Genomic DNA, 21064 nt, shown 5'->3' on the forward strand with positions numbered 1-21064 from the left:
CTTGTACTCTTTCTCTCTCTAAAAGAAAGAAAGAAATACATACTATTACTCACTTGTTACTACTTGTATTACACATGACAGCTGAAATTAATCCAAGAGAATACCACAGCTTTCAGGCTGGAAGTTCTCTGCTCAGAGTAGTCAAAAAGTCTTGCTTGGAAAAACTTGACACATTTCTAAATGGATTTTTTTTTTCCAGGTTACTCTTTATGTGCCTTGTTTTTTTTTGTTTTTAACATTCCCTCCATTTCTCATGCTGTCTTTGAACAGTGCTTGGGCTGGTTTCTTGTTTTAACTTGACTCCTTAATTTTGAAATAAGCTTGGAGAAAAGTTGCTAGAATAGTATGAAGAATTCCAGTATATTCTTTACCCAGATTTCCCAAACATTATCTATAGATTATCAATTATTTATCATATCTGCTTTCTTTCTTTCTTCCTTCCCTCTCTCTCACACACAGGTATATAACCTGAGAGTTCATAAACAAAATGTCTCATCATCATCATCATAAACAAAATCTCTCATCATCATCTCATCAGCATAACATTCTACTGTGTATTTCTTAAAACGCAAAACATACTCTTACATGACCACAATATAACCAGTCAAATCAGGAAATTAGAATTCATACAATACTAGCACCTAATGTATAGACACCAGTCAAATTTCACCAATTGAGGGGTGCCTGGGTGGCTCAGTGGGCTAAGCATCTCCCTTCAGCTCAGGTCATGGTCTCAGGGTCCTGGGATGGAGCCCCACTTTGGGCTATCTGCTCAGCAGGGAGCTTGCTTCCCCCTCTCTCTCTGGCTGCCTCCCTGCCTCCTTGGGATCTCTCTCTGTGTCAAATAAATAAATAAAATCTTAAAAACAAATCACCAATCAAGCCAGTAATGTTCTTTCTGGAAAACACAAAACGAAAACAGTGACAATAGCAACAACAAAGAATTTGACCCAGAAGCACATGTTGTGTTGAACTGTTTAATTGGATCGTTTGCTACTTAATGGTCTCTATGCTGAAACTATTCCTTAGTCCCTCTTTTTCATTCACAATTTTGATGTTTTTAAGGATTGCCAGCCAACTATTTGTAGAATATTCCTCATTTTCAGTTTGCCTAATATTTCCTCATGATTGCATTGATGTGCATTTTGGGCAGAAATAACACAGAAGTGATGCTGTGTCCCTCTTGGCACACCGCAGCAGGACATACATGGTGGTTATTTATTTGCCCATTTTTAGTGATAGTACTTTGGTTGAGGTGGTGTGTGCCAGGTTTCTCCACAGGAAAGTTACTATTTTTTTCTCACAATAAGTAATAAATACATCACGATGAGGTACTTTGAGGCTAGGTAGCTATCTGATTTCCCTCCTATTTGTTTTGTCATCTGTTGATGAGTCTTGTCTGAATCAATTCTTAATATAGGTTTTTCAAACGGTGATTTTCCAACTTCACGTTCCTCCTGCATTCACTATTCAGCATTATAAAAGTCCTCTGTTCTTTACTATTTATTTTTTGAGTAATTCTTGGTAAATAGTCACTTCCCTGAGTCCCCTAAATGTGCATCCTTTCTGAGGTCCCCACATAACCTCACAATCCAGCAACTAAAATTCTAACTCCTAGCAACTGGGGGCTTCCAGGCTCTTCTTTACTGGGGCAACTCTGGTTGGTGAGTGCCTGAGTAAAGTCTTTAATGTGCGAAGCTGGAAAGTGATTCCTGTCTGTGCGGGAACTGGACTAGTCAAGAGCAACTGAACTTCTAGCTTAGGGGTCCTCAGTCTTGGGTATGTACTGGGAGCTCCTGGAGAGTTCCACAATTCACTAATGCCTGGACTCTTTCCCATCAACCAGGTAACTCCAATATAGAGTCAAGGTTGGGAGCCACCGTATTGGTGGAGTGGTGAGGCAGGGAGTTTTCTGGTCAGTCTATGCTGACTCAGTGGTAGTGGGAATTTAAACATTGGTGGAAATTCTAGCCAACAGGGAAAAGAAACTAAGTTATCAGCTTCCTGAAAGAGAGTGAGAGACAGAGAGGAAGAGAGAGAAGGAAGAGGAGGAAGCAGAAGAAGGAGAGAAGAGAAAGGAAGACAGGAGAGAGAAGAATGTGACAAAATATAGACAATGGATAAAGCTAGATAAAAGATATATGAGAATTCTTGCAACTTTTCCATAAGTTAGAAATTGCATCAAAATATTCAACAAGAAGAGTGCCTGGGTGGCTCAGTCAATTAAGCATCCAACTCTTGATTTTAGCTCAGGTCATGATCTTGGGATCATGAGATCCAACCCCATGTCAGGCTCCTTGCTCAGCGGGAGTCCGCTGGAGACTCTCCCTCTGCCCCCTCCCTACTTGTGTGCTCTCTCTCTAAAGTAAATAAATAAAATAAAATCATAAAAAAATATTCAGTAAGAAAGACCAGGGTCATTGTAAACATAAGCCCATGGTTCCTCTTGACCTCACAAAAACCACAGAAAAAAATAACGAGGGACTGAATCCTTTATTTACCCTCCACCTTTAATATGGGGTTTTGAGTAGAGGAGGTAAGGTGGAGAAGGAGCTATAGTCTCAGTCACTCAGAGCCAACCTGACTTTAGAGACTCCTCTGGGATGAGGGATGACAGACCCAAGGGACAGAATGTTGAGGAAGTTGGGGGTCATCTCTCCCCCTCAGCACTGAGCCCCTTCCTCCTGCAGTGTGTCATTAGGTCATCAGGAAACCGCAGTCACAAAGCTCATGAGCTGGAAGGCCTCGAGGTAACAAGTCTCATACCCTAGGTATGAATGTTTTAAAACATTTCCCCAGAAGTATTGGCCTGAGCTCTCTGTCTCATATATGTATAATGTAAATTAATCCCTTTTAACCATAGAAACGTCATTCCCAATAGGTTGATATAAGTAGAGTTCCTCTCTCTAGACAGTTGGGGAGGAAACACTCAGTGGCACTGGGAAAAGCTCAGAGGTGGATAGTGTGAGCCCAAGGAGAAAATGGCCCTTGAGGGGATCATAGAAACTTGACCACAGCCCCACAAGGGCAGAGCAGGTGTTTGTCCCAGTTCCTGTTCTAACCTAATGTCAAGCACACCAGTTGGTGCTCAGTACGTGCATGATCACTAAATGCTGAAGTCAGGAGATGGAAAGAAAAATAAGATGAATGAAGGGAGGCCAACAAGAACAAGAAATTCAAGGGAGGAGGAAGGAAAGCAGAGTTGCCTGGGACCTGCAGTGGGCCATGAGCTGGGCAAAGGGAGTCACAGGGAGATTTTGGCTCAGAACCTAGGGGTAGCTGCCCAGCTGGCTTGAACCTGTCAGGGTAGACCTGAGATTAAAGCTGCAGTGTAAACTAAGGGTTGGTGTCTGAAACCCAGCCAGAGAGGGATTTTTTTTAAAAGATTTTATTTATTTATTAGACAGACAGAGCACAAGTAGGCAGAGAGGCAGGCAGAGAGAGAGGAGGAAGCAGGCTCCCCGCCAAGCAGAATGCCTGATGCGGGGCTTGATCCCAGGACCCTGAGATCATGACCTGAGCCGAAGGCAGAGGCTTAACCCTCTGAGCCACCCAGGTGCCCCTGGTTATTGTTTTAAATCTGGAGGTTGGGGTTGAATGAATTTGTTTGGGAGCCTTGGAGTAATACAGAATATTGGAATAGAAATGCCAGCCTTGACAAGGTGAAGAGAAAAGTGGTCTGCACCTGTTGTTTCACATTTCTTTTTTTTTTTAAAGATTTTATTTATTTATTTGACAGACAGAGATCACAAGTAGGCAGAGAGGCAGAGAGAGAGAGAGAGGGAGGAAGCAGGCACCCTGCTGAGCAGAAAGCCTGATGTGGGGCTCAATCCCACGACCCTGGGATCATGACCTGAGCTGAAGGCAGAGGCTTAACCCACTGAATCACCCAGGCGCCCCTGTTTCACATTTCTATCTACATCTCATCTTTATCTACATGTTTCCTCATGCTGTAGAAGGCAATCTCTGTACCTCAGGCAACTGCCAAATGGCATCAACCATGCTTTAGGACCAAAAGGAACGCCTCCATTTCCCTTGAATGGTGGGACCACAGAGATACACAACAGTGAGCACACACAGTCTTCTGGCTTCAGGTGAGCCTAGTTTTTTCCATTATCATAAACTTTGAAAAACCTCTTTGGTTTAAGGACAGCAAGTCCCTCTACTCACACATCACGGGGCCCAGAAGTGACCTCAAGTACTGAACACATCCAGGACTGAGAGCAGGAGCTGAAGGTGAACACTGGAGATGTTGCATCATCTTAGAATGGAGCCTCCAGAATTCTCCAGAAGAAGTGACAGTAAAGATAAGGGGCTCAGTATCTAGCATATACCTCCTCAGTCCAGGAACTAGGGCTATGATATTCAGTCAATGCTTGGTCCCTCAAGCAGTGATAAACAATTTACTGAGGCCGGATCCCTGGTTTCTAAGGGGTTAAGATTTCTCTAAACACTTTGGGATCACCAGAGAAGGAGTCCCTACTAGAGCACATGAACAATGAGCAAGGCAATTCATAAAATGGCATTGTGACTTTAAATCTCAAAGGAGAAGGTGTTATATAGATTCTCGAGCTTAGAAAACAGAATTACCCCCCAGAAGCCCAGAACAGCCACTGCCAATGCATCCTTCCCTTTCAACCGTGGTTGCAAATTGCAGCCTGACTGCTCGGAGGATTTGTGTCTATACCCTGCTCTGTCCACGTGAACCTTCTTGACATGCCCTGGGCTCCAGAGCTAAGGACTGTCCTACTCCACCTTGGCCTTGACCTGTTTGCAGAGCCCAATTCTCCCTGCCTGGCCCGTTAGGCTCTTGACCCCTAGTGAGCTGAGTGTTGAGAATGAGACACTTGATGGGATAAACAAAGGTCATCTGGTAGCAGAGGCACGGGTGAGAAGAGCAAGGACTGCATTTGATGTTGCCTTTTGGGCAACTGGATCCTCAAATACCCTCTGTATGTCTTACACTGAACCATTAGAGACACCTCACAGCTTCCTCTCCTGGACCAAAGGCTCAAAGGAAGGAGATGGCAACAGGAAGCGAGTTAAATTTTATTTAATCTGATGTCTTGAGCTTTGTCCTTTATAAACACAGCCTCTCCCTTTACTACCAATCCCACATGTGGCTTGCTGCCTCTGCCTCACAGGGAGGGTTGAGCAAAAAATGCCCTAAGAAAGGAGAATCAGGAGCCCCGTTTATGGTCAGCATGGGCAAGGGAGGGTTTGGAGGGCTTTCCCACTGCATGCAAGCCACTTCCCCAGCTGGCATCCTCTTAGGTAATCTGGAGCATCAGACTTCTCAGAGAGTGGTCCAGCCTTGAATCCAGATTTTGTCAGAAAACATGTGGTCCCATCAGTGTTTTCAAAGATGGAGAGGCTGAATTGCTTCCCTCAGCATGGAAGAGCTTTTATGGAATAGGTGACACCCCCAGGCCTGCAATGTCGTGGCCTGGGTCATGGGAAGGGGCACAGATAGGGGATATCGGAGAGCCCAAGCAGAGGGGAATTTCTATATTTGATAATAAGAAGAAGGCTGAGCAGAGAGTTACCTGAGTATTTGAAATGAGGAGACAGTATCAGACTCCAACTTGCAGGGTGGCAAGAAGCCAAGAAAGAGCCCCCTGCCCAAACAAGAGGGCAGCCAGAGAGAGGCACCTCAGGGTAGCAGTGCTGGAGCCCAAGAGGGCCACTGGTGCAGCCCTGAAGCCTGCAGGGGTTTTGTCCTGAGGCTCCACTTTGCCTCCAGAGGACTCCAAGCAGGGTCCCCGAGCAGCTGGGATGATGTCCGGAATCCAGCCTGTCGTGTTTTCCACCAATTCCTGCAGCACAAGGAAAATGGGAGAAAATGGGTAAAGACAGAATTCTTCCCCACTCATTTCCTTTCTTCAGCCCTTACTTGCTGATTCCCCAGTCTTTGCAGCCTCATAAACTAGCTGGGAGACCACCCTCCCCACACCACTCCACAGTCTGGAGCAGCACCAGCGCATCTTTCTGCTCCCCAGCTCCTCCTTCTTGACCCAGTGTTCCCACCTTTGTCATTCACCGACTTCCTCCCTTCTTTTCCTGGCTTAGCCCAGTACCATCCCCAGAGGGTGCTGTCTCCTGGGACACTCACATCAATGGTCTTTATTATCACCATCTGCTGGGCCTCCTTGCAGGCTTTCTCAGCCTTCTTAATGTTCTCTGGGGTCCACTCAACATTGTTCATGGCCATCATGCCCTCCATGGGGCTGCCGTGGGCAGGGGAACACACGATGGGTTAAGGTCAACTTAAAGCTTTGACAAAATACCTTCATGTTTGTTAGCATCATTTCCATGTTGGCATAAGCCGGAAGGAATGCCTCACAATTCAATAAGACAACCATGAATTTGGCAGATGGAGAAATAGCAAAATTCACAGATGAGCAGTTTCTTTTAAAGTGAAAAAGTGAAACTCCTGACTCTTTAAAGAAGTGGTTCTTAATCTGGGAGCCTTGAAGTCTGAGAAGGTGGATTGAGTGATTCAGGGAACATGTAAAGGCCCTGAAATTGTATATAGAATGGGTGTCTTTGCACAGATATGCATTTTCTTGGGAAAGGAGTTTCAGGGCTTTCATCAAATCTCAGAGACAACCCTCACCCCTAAATAATTAAGGGTCATTACTTAGTGACTTAAGTAAACAGTCTTTGACTGAGTGAGATAGCACATGAGATAAAGGCAGACAGAGAATTTGTATGTAAGTCATCTAACTCTTAGAGGTCAGTTCTTACCTGCTTTTCTGGATGACCTCATTGATATGGGGGGAAAAAACCCTATTCTGTGTTATGTCAGAGCATTGACAGGAGAGTCAGACCAAGACCCCTCCCACACACACTTGAAGTTCTTCTCTTCCAGGGTGACTCACTCTGATACTTCCTCCCCAAGCTCATGGGCCACGTGGATGATGTCAGGGTACCCCATGCAGCTGGAGATATTATTTCGGGGATAGTAGAAGAGGAAGATGAGGCACATCTCATTAATGGTGCTGGGGCCCCCCTGAGGAAGAAAAGAGAGACAGAGATGGAACACAAAGTCACAAAGCAAGCAGAGAGAGGGGGACAAGGCATGTAGGAAATAGTGTAGGTGGTCATTCTACCAATGATGCTGTTTTCGTTTTCCCTTAATCTACAACCAGCTGAATGAATGTTCATCTACTTCTTACACACCCTTTCCTTTCCCCTCCTCTCCTTCCAATTGGTGGACAGTCATTGATATTATATACAAAGAAATAATACCTGCCCTGTCCTCTACATTTCCATGGCCTCTGCTCTGGTTTGAAAAGACAAGATGGTTGAGAAAATGAGAGAAGATATTGAGTTTCCTGAAAAAGTCACTCCCTTTTGATTTTCTCCAGGATTCCTCATCTCTACATGTCTAAAGCTGGATCTACTCAAATATGTCACATGTTCAATTCACCATAGGAGGGTCTTACGGTTTTTCCCTGTGAATCCCCTTGTGCATTATCCCCATTTGTGTCTTACAGTATGTATCACTTTCTACCTTGCATAGTAATAATATATATGGTTGTAGTTTCTTCCTCAATAGCATGCAACCCCTTTGGAAACCTATAAGCACTGAACCACTCTTGACACACAAAAGGAGTGGGTTTCCTTGTGACCATAACAACAACAGCTAACTCTAACTGAACATCTACTATAAGCCAGGAAATGATCTAGATGTTTTATAAAGTTTAATCAACTCTTACAACAATTTTAAGAGTTACTATTATTAGTTCCTGTATGAATTAGGAGATTGAGGCACAAAGAGATTGAATAACTTATCTAAGATTAGAAAGCTAGTGATTGCGTTGACATTTGGAACCAGGCATGGAGACCATGAGTCCATGCTCTGGTTTATTATAGCATGCTGTCTTCCCATGGTGTTACTGGTCATTGACAGGAAAAGTAGGGAATCCTTGTACACATCCTACAATCACAGGGATGTGAGAGCATGAAAAGCCCCATGTGAGTGGATAATAATATTGGAGGGAGAAAAAGGCTTCAGTTAGAATAATCAGAGTCACTCTATAGCCAAGGCCAGGGATGGGCTCTATTCTGAGCCCATTGTGCTTGACCATGGTGGGAAGGGAGTTACTTACAAAAGTCAAGGAGTCCCGGTCCAGCGTCTGGTAGTGACATTCCACCAGCAACTCATCTCCCTATTCAGAGTGAAACATGAAGGCTGAAAGTAAGACACAGAAAGACTGGTACAGCCTTAGAACTCTCTTGGCCAACAGTAATGGCCTCTGATCCTGCCTCCCCTCCCTCAACTCCAGTCATGCCTTCCCACAGGCTCCCACCGGTTTGATCTCTGCTCGATAAGGTAAATCTCGAGTCTCCTGCAGATTGAAGTCATAAGAGTCATCTTTGCAGATTGTTCGGAGTTGTGCTCCATTTCTAGAGGGAACAAAGCAGTGTATGAGCTCATGCTGGGGGTGGGGGACTGGTTGCACATAAAACAGAAAACTTCTTCCACAGTCTTATTCTGACCACCTCTATTCTAGGGATAGTTCCAGCTCCTCCTATCCCAACCAAGCATAACCTTATACTGAAGAATAAATAACTATCCTCAAATTTGTTCCCATATGCAGATGGGAAAGCTTCAAGTCCATGTCTTCCCTTACCTGTATTGCACAGCCTGCAGAGCACGGCCAGCCAGGTGCGTGTGAAGCAGGTAGCCATATACCTGTATGTCAGGCACTGGGGCCCCATTCATCTGTGATGGGGAGGAGACACGTCTGGTTTGCATCTTGCCCTGTTCCTCCATTTGCCTCCCTTAATAGTTGACAACTTCCTTGTATGAATGACAGGAGCCCCTTTCATTCTTCCTGGGCCCTCCTGGACCCTCTTCCCGCCCCACCTCACAGTCCCCAAAGCCCCAACTCTTTCCTCCTCTTGCATGATTCACGTTAGTGGTTCTCCTGAGCACCAGGTTGTAGTTATTGTCCAAGTCTCAGACTCAGGGTGTATGTGCTTATGGATCCCATCACAGCCCAGATCTGTGATGGGAAACAAGGAACCTCAGGGAAGGTGTGCCTCCCAGCTTCACCTCTTCAAACTTCTCTGTCTTACACAGCCCGTAGGACAGGAAGGACTCTGCGCCCGGGGGTATGAAGTGGATGGGGAAGGTGAAGAAGCCCAGCTGGAGGACCCCCATGTCATATTTGCGCAGCTGTGCGGTGTAGTATAATCGGATGCCCGAGGAGTCATAAATGCCTGGTGCGGAATGGAACAATGACAGAGGACAAGAGAGCTGGTCACAATGTGAGAACAAGAGGAAAGCTGGGACAGGGATGTGACCAAAATGAGCCAGCGTGCAACCCACAGCAGCTTCCCAACACCTAAAAGAATCAGGAAGCTGCACCAGATTTTCCTCCATAAATGCTTTAGATACTTACCAGGAAGGTTGTGAAAATTGCTGTAATGAATCTCCAGTCGGATCCACTGTGGGTCTAAGGGGGTGCCAATAGAGACACCCACATCATCTGGAAACTGGTAACTCTGTTGGATGAAAGCAGATCTGGCAGCAAGCAGAGCTGGATGCTAGGTGCATCCATAGGCGCTGGGACCCATGTTTTCTGGCCCTCATCCCAGACCTCCTCTGTCTCCTGGTCTGCCATCAATCCAGCAATCCCAGTCATCTGACAACATGCACCCCACCACCTTAGCCACCTAGTTCCCTCATCACAGGACTCACTGTGCCCCCGACAGCCCAGCCCACGATGACCTGTGAGCAGAGGGAGAAGGCAGGGTCAGCTCCATAGCAGTCACTGATACCCGTGGGGAGAACACTGGCATTGCCACAAGCATACACCAGGATGTGATGCACCATCGTCTCATTGTACACGAGCAGCTTGGGCTCAAACTGGGTGAGAGAAGGGGGCAGATCATGGTCAAGATTTTCTATGTCAAGTCCTATTCCCCCCATCCTCTTTCCCCCAAATAAATCTATACCCATTTCCCCCCTTCCCCTGTCTCTTTCTTTTCTATTTGTTCTCTGTTTTTCTTCCCCAACCCATCACTTACGCCCACTTTGTTTGACTTGTCTCTCAGCCCTCACCCTTTTAAACTCTTCCCCTGAATGCACAACAAACTAAATCTAGCCAAGAATATCCCCAAGACTTCTGACTTTCCCTTAATAACCTCACCAGTCCACTATATCTGAGCACATGACTTGTTGGATTCTCCTCTAAAGAAAAAAAATGGCTCCCACACATTTGCTAGTTTTTGTAAGATCAAAATTAGAAATAACTCAACTGTGAAATCAGGTGACCATGTTGGAGTTCCCTCTGGCCAGATTTCACTAACCTGACAGCCCTTGGCCCTGTCCCCCGAGCCTGAACTTCCTCCTGGACAATGAGCACAATTCTAGGTCCAAGGTGGGGATTATACTTTGCTCTCTGGAAACACTAATTGATGACCTTCATCAAAATCTCTGCTGTATTGTGGGGCTCGTATAGAAGTGCTGGGAGTTATAGTTTTGGGCTCAGGAAAGCATGAAACTACTTCTCTTCAGCTTCTTCTCAGCAATTTTCTAAACACCATCCCTTCAGAGTTGACTGTGCCCACTGCACTGTTCAACTGCCTTAGTAGTGTCTGGTTCACTGTACCTTGAAGATGTGATGCTTCTTGCTAACGATGGGGAGAGGGAGGAAGGTACAGGCATACGTGGTGTCATCCTCTGGGATGAGGAACTGGAGAAGGACACATAAAGGCTGAGCTGGGTTGGAAATGAAGCTCTTAGGGAAAACAGGGGAGGGACAGAACAGCTTGGTGGTCCTCAGGGAATTATAAGAAGTCACAGTAACCTCAATTCAAGGAACATACTAAGTACTAGGTGCAAAAGGAGGATCTAAATTGAGTGGGAAGATGGGAAGGAGGCTTGGAGGTGGCTGGATGGGTAGAGGACTCTTACATCAGTGAGCTCCAAGTCATGGATGATGGTATCCTCAGGGACATCAAGGTCGTCAGGATGGACTATTTGTAGCAGGAAGATGGACTTGATAAAAATACGGTCCCGATCCAGCTTCAGAGTGTCATCCAGGCCATAGGTGGCCAACAACCTTATGGTGTCACTCTGGAGGTGTCATAGGCATCGAGGTGCTACTGCCCATGAATAGCCCTTTGCAAACACCCACACCCAAGGACTGACACAAACCACTTGCTCACATCTACACAGTGGAGTGCAAAGAGCTCCTGACTGGGGGTCAGAACTGGTCAGGTTCTAGTTCTACCTCAGGGGCCAACTTGCTAGAAATATTGAGCAAGTCACATTCCCTCTCGATGCCTGTGTCCACATCTGAGAAATGACACTCTAAAATTCAGTGAAATCAAGGAAGGTTCTTGGAGAGGGGAGCCAGGGAGGTTGGGGTGGGTGCTTAATCTATGGGGGAATCACTCTGCAGAGGGCTTGTGGATTTGGAGAGGGGCACAACTGGGGCAGTGCCTGGAAATGTAGAGAGGGACAGAACCCCTAGGAACTATGACCATGTTCTAGATTGGGGTTGACTCCACATCCCTGAAAGGAAAAGCTGCTTACAGTTGAATGCTTCTCCCCCCCGCCCTTACTGTTTTACCGTAATGTCTTGGTCGTGAGGATCACAGGAGCGGAAAGGCCTAGAGAAGCGCATGGTGGTGTAGACGGCGTCTTCCATCAGCCCCTGCAACTCAGCATCCTGGCTCCTGTCCTCCTCTAGGGTGTCTTCATCCACCAGGTGCTGATCCTGGGATCCAGTGAATATCAAAGAGTAAGAACAGGAAGCCCCAATTATCATGACTTTGGAGAAGCTGGTGTCCCCTTAGTAACCCCAAGGTACTAAATTAGCAGAATCTGGTCCTTTATTTCATAGCTTGCTCTTGGAACAGAGCATGGCATAGGATGGATCCCTGGGGCAGAGGGATACACAGTGTCTGATGGGGTTTCACCACTTGACCTTGATTTACTTTTCCTGTTCCAAATCTCAAGTCAACAAATCCTAGTGTTCCTGCGTCCTTGACAGCTCCTTACGCTCTGAACTCTCTATGCTATTTATCCTCTCTTGGGGCTCATAACATTGACACTTACCCATTTAAATGCAGTTCCTGTGGGTGAGATTGGGAGAAATGGGTGAGCTGCTTTTTCATCTGTAAAATGGGGTAGTAATCATGTACCTCATAGTGAGGCTGTGAGGTTTAACATGGGAAGATTTAGGAACAATGCCTGGTTGATCAAGAGTACGTAACAATGTTAAGCTATTATTACTGTAGCTGCTGCTGTGGAGATTAGACCACTGCATGTTGTTGCCCACCTGACTGAGTTTAACAGAAATTAGGGCTGAAGACTTGGTCTCAGGTAACATTGACTCTCCCCTATTGACCTGTAGTTAGTGGTGTAGGACTCTTTCAGTCCAGTGGTTCCACTCCTTAGCATCTTAGGGCCATGCAGTCCAGAAGACCTAGTTTGAAACTATCCAATGGACCATTTCTGTAAGGAGAGATCAGTAGTCAGCTGGTGTTCTGGGCATGTGCCTGGATAAGTTTGGAAAATGTGGATCCTTTCTGGACCCAGAGATATCCTCAACCCAGCAAGAGACCTTCATCCTCGGAAGGGAATCACCTTCAGACTTACCGAGAAATAGACGTTGCCATCAGGCAGGACTCCTCCAACAACCAGATCACTCCCTACTCTGGTGTAGCGATTTGTGACACCCAGGCCCACCCAGCCAGTTGTCCGGACCTGCAGCTCAAAAGTGATGATCTCTGCCTCAAGGTCAAAGTCCCAGCGCAGGAAAATGACATTGGAAGGGTCTAGGAACCTGGAATAACGCAAGCGAGATGTGGGGCCAAGGCGTTTGCCTTGGGAGGAGGCCACCAGGGCCATAAGTAGGAGAAGCCTGAAGAGCAGGGCACAGGTCATGGCTCCTGGGGTCTGGAGCATCTCTCCTACAGACGGACACTCAAGAAGTATGGGTTTATATGTGCCTCTACCTGTGGCAGGCACCGTGCCATGGGGGAGGGACAGACTGGGGCTCTTCTGATCTGATTATCCTCTGGATTCAGAGTGGTGCCACTTACATAACTCTGGAGGTGTGGGGTGAGGGTGCCCAGTGAGGGTGCAGAGCAGAGTGCTCTTGTCCCAGAGCAGGGACTTGACATGAAATTCTCAGGAGAAGGTCCTTAGACTCTTCCACCCCAACCCATGACAGGGTCCTCCCTGGGTTTAGTTTTTCCCTGCTGTTCTTTCCTTGTCTCTTTTTCTCTCTCTTTATTTCCTTATCTCTATTTCTCTCTCTCTCCCTTTCTGCACCCCTCATCCCCTTATCCTTGGATGTCCTTACGGAGCACTCTGCTCTCTGGCACCTGCCCCAGGCCCCAGTTTTTATGGGCATTTTCTATATCTGGAACTGGGGCATAGCTGGGGGTGAGGGTGAGACTGATGACATGCAGCAGAGGAAGGAGAGAAGTTTCTGAGGGGGTGTTCGGGGAAGGCTATGATTTCCATCTCCCGGAGGAGTCTTTGCTACTAATCCCTGGAAGGACACATAGAGGTGAAGGAGCCATAATCAGCTTTCCAGATGGGCAAGTCTGGGTCAGCCCTGAGTTTCTGCATATTCCTGGGGAGCGGCAAGGAGGAGGAGGAGAGTGGGGAGGGGAAGAAGAGGGAGAGAATGGGAGATAAATGTAAACTGGCCCTTGGGATCATTGGTGCTCTACCTTTCCCTCCATGAATTGCCTGCCAGAGAAGTCACATTTAGTGATTCTCACTCCACTGGGGGCTTGGCCCAGGGTCCCCACCGACAAGTGCTTTGGTTTTCAAACCATAAAAGCACAGAAGGAATGTTAGAATATTTCACCAGAGTGAAAAGGAATTTAGGTTCACTCAATTTTTAGATGAGGCAAAGGAAATACCAAGCGGTAACAGGAGTAGTGCCTGATCCCCCATGCAGTCAGAGGTGGAATTAACACTGGCACACAGGGGATCTGCCCCCAGACCAGCGCTCTTTCCATTATTTGCTTAGGTTACAGACATCCAAAGGGTGCCCAGCTACCAGCAGTGCTTTGGTACGGCTTGCCCTGATAGAGGGAGTTGTTATCTGCTGACTGCTTCTTAGGGAGGGGACACACATCTCATTGTATGCCTGGCGTTTTTTTTTTTTTTTTTTTAAGATTTCATTTATTTATTTGACAGAGAGAGATATCACAAGTAGGCAGAGAGGCAGGCAGAGAGAAAGGGGGAAGCAGGCTCCCTGCGAAGCAGAGAGCCCAATGTGGGGCTTGATCCCAGGACCCTGAGATCATGACCTGAGCCAAAGGCAGAGGCTTAACCCACGGAGCCACCTGGGCACGGCCTGGTGTTTTTTCTATCCAGTTTCTGACATAGCTGAGCCAAAGCTGGAAATCACTTCACTGACCCCAGTGTCTTTTCTCCAACAGACAATGGAGAGGCTCTGAAAAGTTAACAAGGACATGTGCCCAGGAGGCATCCCCCAGCCCAGAAACCGGACCACACATCACAGAGGCACTCAGCTCCAACCGTGGTGGACAGGGCCTGGAGCATCTGTTTATGCCTCCACCCAGGGCATGCATACTCTTTTCATTTTCTACTGAGTTCATCAAAGCTGGTAAGGACCCAGCTGAGGTTGTTGGCTGCTCCTGTGAGCACCTGAGTAGGAACTGGGGTGCAGTGGGAGGAAAAAACCTATCTCCCAAGGCAGCAACCATAATGCCAACTCTGGGCATGGGAGCAGGGAGGTTGGCCCAGGATGGGAGCAGGGCCAGGACAAGAGGAGGAGCTGGGGAGGCACTGACCTTGAGGAGCAGGAATCCAGGGAGGAGATAACAGGCGTGTCAGAGACACTCTGATCCCAATCGCATTTGGGGATTAAGGCAAAGGGAGGGAGCGACAGGGAGACAGGTCAGCCAGCCCTGTAAACCAAGATGGGGCCAGAATCCCTTATCCTGAAATCTGTCTACCTGCCAGAGTGCCTGCCTGAGGGAGGGAGCTGGGAGCCAGTGCCTACTGCTTCAGGGTTTCTGCTCCTGGGCTCCCTCTGGCCACCCACTGGGCTTTTTTCTCCCTGTTCACCTCTCCCCCAGCCAGTTATGATTTGCTCTCCTCTTCCAGTGCCTGTCCCTGATCCCCAGAGTCACTCTCTTCACAGTAACCTCAGACTGCGATGCACCGTGGCTTGCCAGGTGAGGACGCCTCTGTGTGGGCACATACACATTTCTAGTGTTCAAGATGTGTGATTTGGGCAATGCTTCCCAGAGTATCATCCCCCGCCCTCTCTGGAGAGAAGAGGTTGGGAAGAGGTAAGAGAGCAAAAGCCAAAAGAGAAGCAGCACATGTTACTTGGAATGCTGGGAGATGGACATTTTGTGCACAATTAGATTATGCACATTTGAAGTCGCCTGATATGAAAATATTAAACAAATCCACTTTCTACCCAAAATTGTACATAATGAAAATGAGCATCTTAAAAAAAAAAATCCAGAACCACAGAGATTGCAAAGCTATGAAGACAACTGTATTATGTTGTCAGCACGCAGCATCAATAACTGTTACTCTTTGCTAGAACCACATGAACCATATTGTGGTAAGTATTTATATGTCAGCAGATTAACAAAAATATTGCATCTGGGAGGCGCAAAGCCCCAGGACGTCAGGCCACAGCTGTTCCCCGATGTGTCAGCTCCCCAGAGTGATGGGTCCGTGATCTCACCTGGCTACATCTGGCTCCCTTCTTCCCTCATCAAGGGCCCCGTAAGGCTCAGACTCCACACTGGGAGCACCAATGTGAATACAGTGCGATCCCAGGTCTTGAAATAGTAAAGTCTGGTTGCTAGACCCCTATGTGTCCCCATGTTTTTGCCTGTCAAATGCTGAGGGTGAAGACAGGGTCTTTTTTTTTTTTTTTTAAGACTTTATTTATTTTAGAGAGAGAGAGAGGGAACATGAGTGGGAAGGACAGAGGGAGAGGGAGAGAGAACCTCAAGCAGACTCCCTGATGAGCGAGGACCCTGATGCAGGGCTCCATCCCGGGACCCTGAGGTCATGACCTGAGCTGAGACCAAGTTAACTGACTGCACCACCCAGGTGCCCTGAGAGGGGTTTTTTTGTTTTGTTTTGTTTTAATCTAATATCCCAGATCACTGGTTTCCAAACTTTCTGGAAAACGATTCCTCTTGCCAATGTTAGAAAGCTATGAGAACTTGTGATTTTCATCTCAGCTGATGACTAAGAGAGAGATAAAGGGAGGTAAATCCTGCCATAAATCCTGTCATATGTAAATTGAACTGGCAATTTACCACTGACGTGACAGAAGTCAACTCACTAAGGACTCCGTCTGTGCCAAACTGTATTCCAAGAATTTTTTTGTGTACGGATCTATTGACTCCTATGAAATCACTCTCATTATTATCTTCATCTCAAGATGGGTAAACTGAGTCCGAAGTCCAGAGCACTAGGTAGCACCAGCACTGCGCCTTGTTGGGAAAATGTAACCAAAAATCAGAACTCTTTCCTCTCCCCGGAAGTAGAAAAGAAAGAAAGAAGTCTTATTATTGAATAAGCATTAAATCAGAATGTGATATGTATACATCCCAGGCATTTGGTTAGGATAGTGCAAAGACAGGCAGAAATCCCAGCCTTTTGTATAGGCCATCAGACTCAACCCATTACATACACATTCTCGAGATAAGTGACAACCAGTCCTCAAAACAGAGGCTGAAGAGGACATCCTGGAGTCACTTGCTAACTGGGGGTCCCATCCAGGTTTACCCGGAGGGCAAGTCATCTTGCCCTATCTCTCTGGCAGGGCATAATTTTACATCTTGGTGTGAGGTATGTGCTCTAAATTAGGTTAGTCTCACTTTGCTGTTCGTATTTCAAAGATATTCATTGCAGGTCCTAGAGAAAAACATTTCTGGGTGACTTGCATATATTTCAAAGAAAGAACTTAAAATTACAAGTTTTCTAAAGTAAATGTTCTAAGAAAATGGACAGGAGGTAAGTCTCTTCCCTTATTTCCAACAGGGGTAATTAAGTCTCTTATGTTTAATTTGTTAGTTGACCTTACAGAGGAGAACACGGGAATCGGAAATGTGAGCCCACTGAGGGCTGTCTCTGTGCATGTGTGAGGCATACGGGGAGGGCAGTCTTTACTCAATCTAGCCGCCTGCTCACTTGCACTGAGATGTTTGAATCCCTTGTGAAGATGTGCAGTGCAGATTCTCCGGGGCACAGTGGAGAGGGTGCAGGCCACGTACCTTCAGTAAGGCACTCCGTGAAGTTGGGGAGTGTGCACCTGTCTGTGTTAGGGTCGTTGGCATGCAGGAAACAGGAAACCCCATGGGGTTTGAACCTCAGTGAGACAATGAGATAAAATATTGAGCTTCCTGGAAAAGCCCCTCCCTTTTGAGTTTCAGGCCTAGGGTGTCAGCTACTAATTGTCACCTTATAGACCCGCATCCTGTTCTTCTGGCCCTGTCCCGCTGCCTTGCTGGAGAAAGCCTGTGGGGCCAGAGAATGGGACCGCCATCCATTCTGTGGGGCTGGGTGCTCATGGCTACCATGAGTACAGGTCAGAAGCCAGGCAGAAAAAGCCAGTCCATGGGTTGTGGGAGGGAAAGAGGGACAGAAAGTTTTGCTCCCAGGTCCCAGCCTTGCTAAGACCCTCCCTGGCATAGCACCCCCGCAGAAAGCACTCCTTCTGTTCCCAGGAGTCTGCTGCTGGCATTGCTCATGGGCCTCCCCCTCTTTGGGATTTGGCTGCAGATAATTATTTTCGGGAGTTACTGTTACCCTCGGGAACTTTAGCCTGGCCTGACTGTGTTTTTCAGGTGCCACGGCGAGCTTGGTGGAGCAAAGGCCCAGGTGGGTCCTGGTAGCTCGTGGACAGGCTAAAACCCTGCACTGCATCCTGAGGAATTCCCAGTACCCCTGGATGAGCTGGTACCAACAGGACCTCCAGGGGTCACTACAGGTGCTGGCCACTCTGCGGAGTCCTGGGGATGAGGAGGTTGTGTCCCGTCCTGGAGCAGATTACCGGGTCAAGCGGGTCGACAGCACAGAGCTGAGGCTGCAAGTGACCAATGTGACCCAGGGCAGAAGCCTCTACTGCACCTGCAGTACACACAGTGAGAGACCCCCCCTTGGACGAGTGAACACAAACCATCCTGGGCGCCAACCACAGACCCAACCTCCTCCTTCTCCCCGACCCCCTATGCTCCCCTGTTGCCTCTTCTCTACAAGCGACTCTTCCTGCAGCTTTCCCATGCCCTTCCGGGAGTGCTCAGCCTGCCTAGCACAGCGATTTAACCACCAGTTCAACCTCTGAAGGGCTCCGTTGCAGACCTTGCTCTGCCCCTTGGAAGGTCTGGGAAAGACTTCATCTCCCCGAACCCTGGTTTCTGTGCCTGTAAGTACAGACAGTAACTTGACCCAGCTCAGAGGCTTGCTATTAGGATCAAACGGCATGACTCTCCACGGTATGCCCAGGTAACAAACGTATGCTTCTTAATACCAGCGTCAATGCCCAGAGGGGTGCTGGAAAGAAACCTGGAGAAATCCTGAGGGCTCAGAAAGGAGGAAGAGGGAGTATCTCAGAGTGTAGCCCCTCACTCACACCCCCTAGAATAAACACCCACTTCTTCAGTTTGATCCCTATACTTGGTGCTCGCCACCTAAACGTCTCAGCCACCCCACCCCACCCCCCACCATCTCAAGCTGATCTTTTTTAAAAAAGTAAGCTCTTCAGAGAGACCCTGACTTAGAGAGGACCAGGGTCTGGATCCACAGTGAGGGCTCACCATTGACTCAGCAGCCACGGCTCAGAACTGGGTCTGCTACCTGAGCAAGGCCATGCATGGAGTGAGGGTGGAATAGGAAGGCTCAGCTCCCAGGGGAATGGCCCAGAAGCAGCAGGCAGGGAGAGAAGAAGCCCAGATCCCGGGAGCCCTGCAGAGATGGGCGGCCAGAAGGCGGCTGTAATGGCTCCCCTCTGCTTCTAGCTAGGAGCAGCTCTCTCCCAGAGCATGTGGACCAGATGAGCAGGTAACTGGGAGGCAAGAAGAAAGGGGTGAATGAGAAGTCATTTCAAAGCTCAGTCTCTGATGAGAGTCTGATGAGGTTTTGTGTCCCAGAGCGTCAGGCAAGCACACTTTCCTCAGGGCTTGTGGAGAGGGAGCAATTTTGTCCACCAGGGGGCGCCATCAGCCCATAGCTCTCCATGATCTGCTCAGACAGGGTCTGGCGTGGATGACAGGTGTGTCTTCTCTCACCGTCCCCATACCTCCACTCAGGTGTTATGGTGAACACTGCTCAGCTCTAGAAGACTACAGCAGTCATGGGGAGCAGGTCTAGAGCCTGGCCAGAGTTCTGGAGACAAATGGATACCTGTGTTGTCTCCTCCCTCCAGGAAAGGTACCGCTGATAACGCCCTCACCGGGAAATCCTTGGTCCCAGGCCACCGAGAGGCTGTTAAATACAGAGATGGCCGGGCAGAGAGGCCTGGGCCACCTGCTCTTAAGAAATGCTGAGGTCCGCTGCTAGCAGCTCTGGAAACAACTACAGCTGAGCACACTCACCAGAGCGATGGAAGACACCATTACTCTGATGAACCCCTTGAACTTCCGTCCCTGGGAGCTCAGTGGAGACTACCCAGATGCCGTCCTGCTCACTTGGACCATGAACTATGCCTTAATACCACCGCCTAGACCCTTAATTCCTTGGTGATTAAACTAGTTTCCCTAGATTGGCAGATGTTAAGGGCCCAAACAACGCTTTTTGATTGGATTATGTTATTTTTTTTAAAGATTTTATTTATTTGACAGAGAGAGATCACAAGTAGAGAGAGAGGAGGAAGCAGGCTCCCTGCCTAGCAGAGAGCCCGACGTGGGACTCGATCCCCGAACCCTGAGATCATGACCTGAGCTGAAGGCAGAGGCTTAACCCACTGAGCAACCCAGGCAGCCCCTGATTGGATTATGTTACTTAACCATCGTTATCCACATAGGAAATACTGTTCTCTGTGATGTAGTCTTTTGTCCACAGGCTGGTGTGAGGGATTTGTCCATGCCTCTGGGAAGCATATTTTTTTTTTTTAAGATTTTATTTATCTATCAGACAGAGAGACAGAGATCACAAGAAGGCAGAGAGGCAGGCAGAGAGAGAGAGAGGGAGAAGCAGGCTCCCTGCTGAGCAGAGAGCCAGACGTGGGGCTCGATCCCAGGACCCTGAGATCATGACCTGAGCGGAAGGCAGAGGCTTAACCCGCTGAGCCACCCAGGTGCCCCTCTGGGAAGCATATTTAAAGCATATTTAAACTTCATTTTTTTCATCCAATACTTTCAAGTGCCCTATTAGACAAGTACTACCAAGTTTTTTGTATTTTATTTTTGTTTTTGTTTTCATAGGAAATGGGTATGTGACACCCGGGACGACCTAGCCAGCACTCAAATACAGGAATTCTGAGTCAGACCTATGACTCTCAGTACGCCATGATGCTGCTTTGTTGAGTAATGAATGTATTGTCACTGCCACGAGGGAGGTGTGAGATGGCAGGCATCTCTGTCCCTTCCAGAAAGGCAGCGCCTGTCATGTTGCAGATGTGGTCAAAGAGCACAAGGACGTCCACATGTGATGTGGTAGCAGGTCAGGTGAGCATCCTGAAAAGACACTCAGTGGCCCCACAGATGCGTCCTAGGGTTCAACAGGTCCAGATGGGAATAGACAGGATTATACTAATTACATCCAATCCTTCAGAGGGGAAAGTAACATATATTATGATTGTGTAAATTGGATTCTGCTCTGTCGTATCGCCATAGTTTGGATTCGTTTTAAGATCATGGACTTCTAGGGCTGCCAGGTGAGTATCGTTACCTAAGACAGCCATCTCTCTGTTCTCCTTTGTCTTAGTCATCCTCTCGATTAATCAATACGTGTGTAGAATACCCACTATTTTAATAAATATGGTGTGAACTTTCAAGAAATATGAGGCGTGTTTTCTCTTCACCCATCTTCTTACTCTCCATATTCCTCAGAGAGCAGAAAGCATAAGCTCAAAGTTTC

General features: G+C 47.6%; 1 protein-coding gene and 1 gene segment (V, D, J or C); one reads left to right on the top strand and one right to left on the bottom strand.

Moving 5' to 3' along the window:
* Window positions 1-5479: 5479 nt before the first annotated feature.
* Window positions 5480-12910, bottom strand: LOC125081162 (putative DBH-like monooxygenase protein 2). Its single transcript, XM_047695679.1, has 13 exons — window positions 12623-12910; window positions 11592-11738; window positions 10931-11092; window positions 10626-10709; window positions 9713-9880; window positions 9414-9516; window positions 9065-9231; window positions 8640-8731; window positions 8316-8412; window positions 8115-8174; window positions 6882-7012; window positions 6113-6227; window positions 5480-5816 (listed from the first exon to the last, which is right to left on the bottom strand). Exons 1-13 carry the CDS (start codon window positions 12908-12910, stop codon window positions 5574-5576), a joined length of 1857 nt encoding a protein of 618 aa, XP_047551635.1. The 3' UTR covers window positions 5480-5573.
* Window positions 12911-17436: 4526 nt separating this feature from the next.
* On the top strand, window positions 17437-18332 carry LOC125080534 (T-cell receptor beta chain V region E1-like). The segment is given in 2 exon segments: window positions 17437-17576; window positions 17836-18332. Coding segments are annotated over 2 exon segments (552 nt in total).
* The last annotated feature ends 2732 nt before the right edge of the window (window positions 18333-21064 follow it).

Source organism: Lutra lutra, chromosome 11 (assembly GCF_902655055.1).
Source record: "Lutra lutra chromosome 11, mLutLut1.2, whole genome shotgun sequence".
Taxonomy (NCBI): Eukaryota; Metazoa; Chordata; class Mammalia; order Carnivora; family Mustelidae; genus Lutra; species Lutra lutra.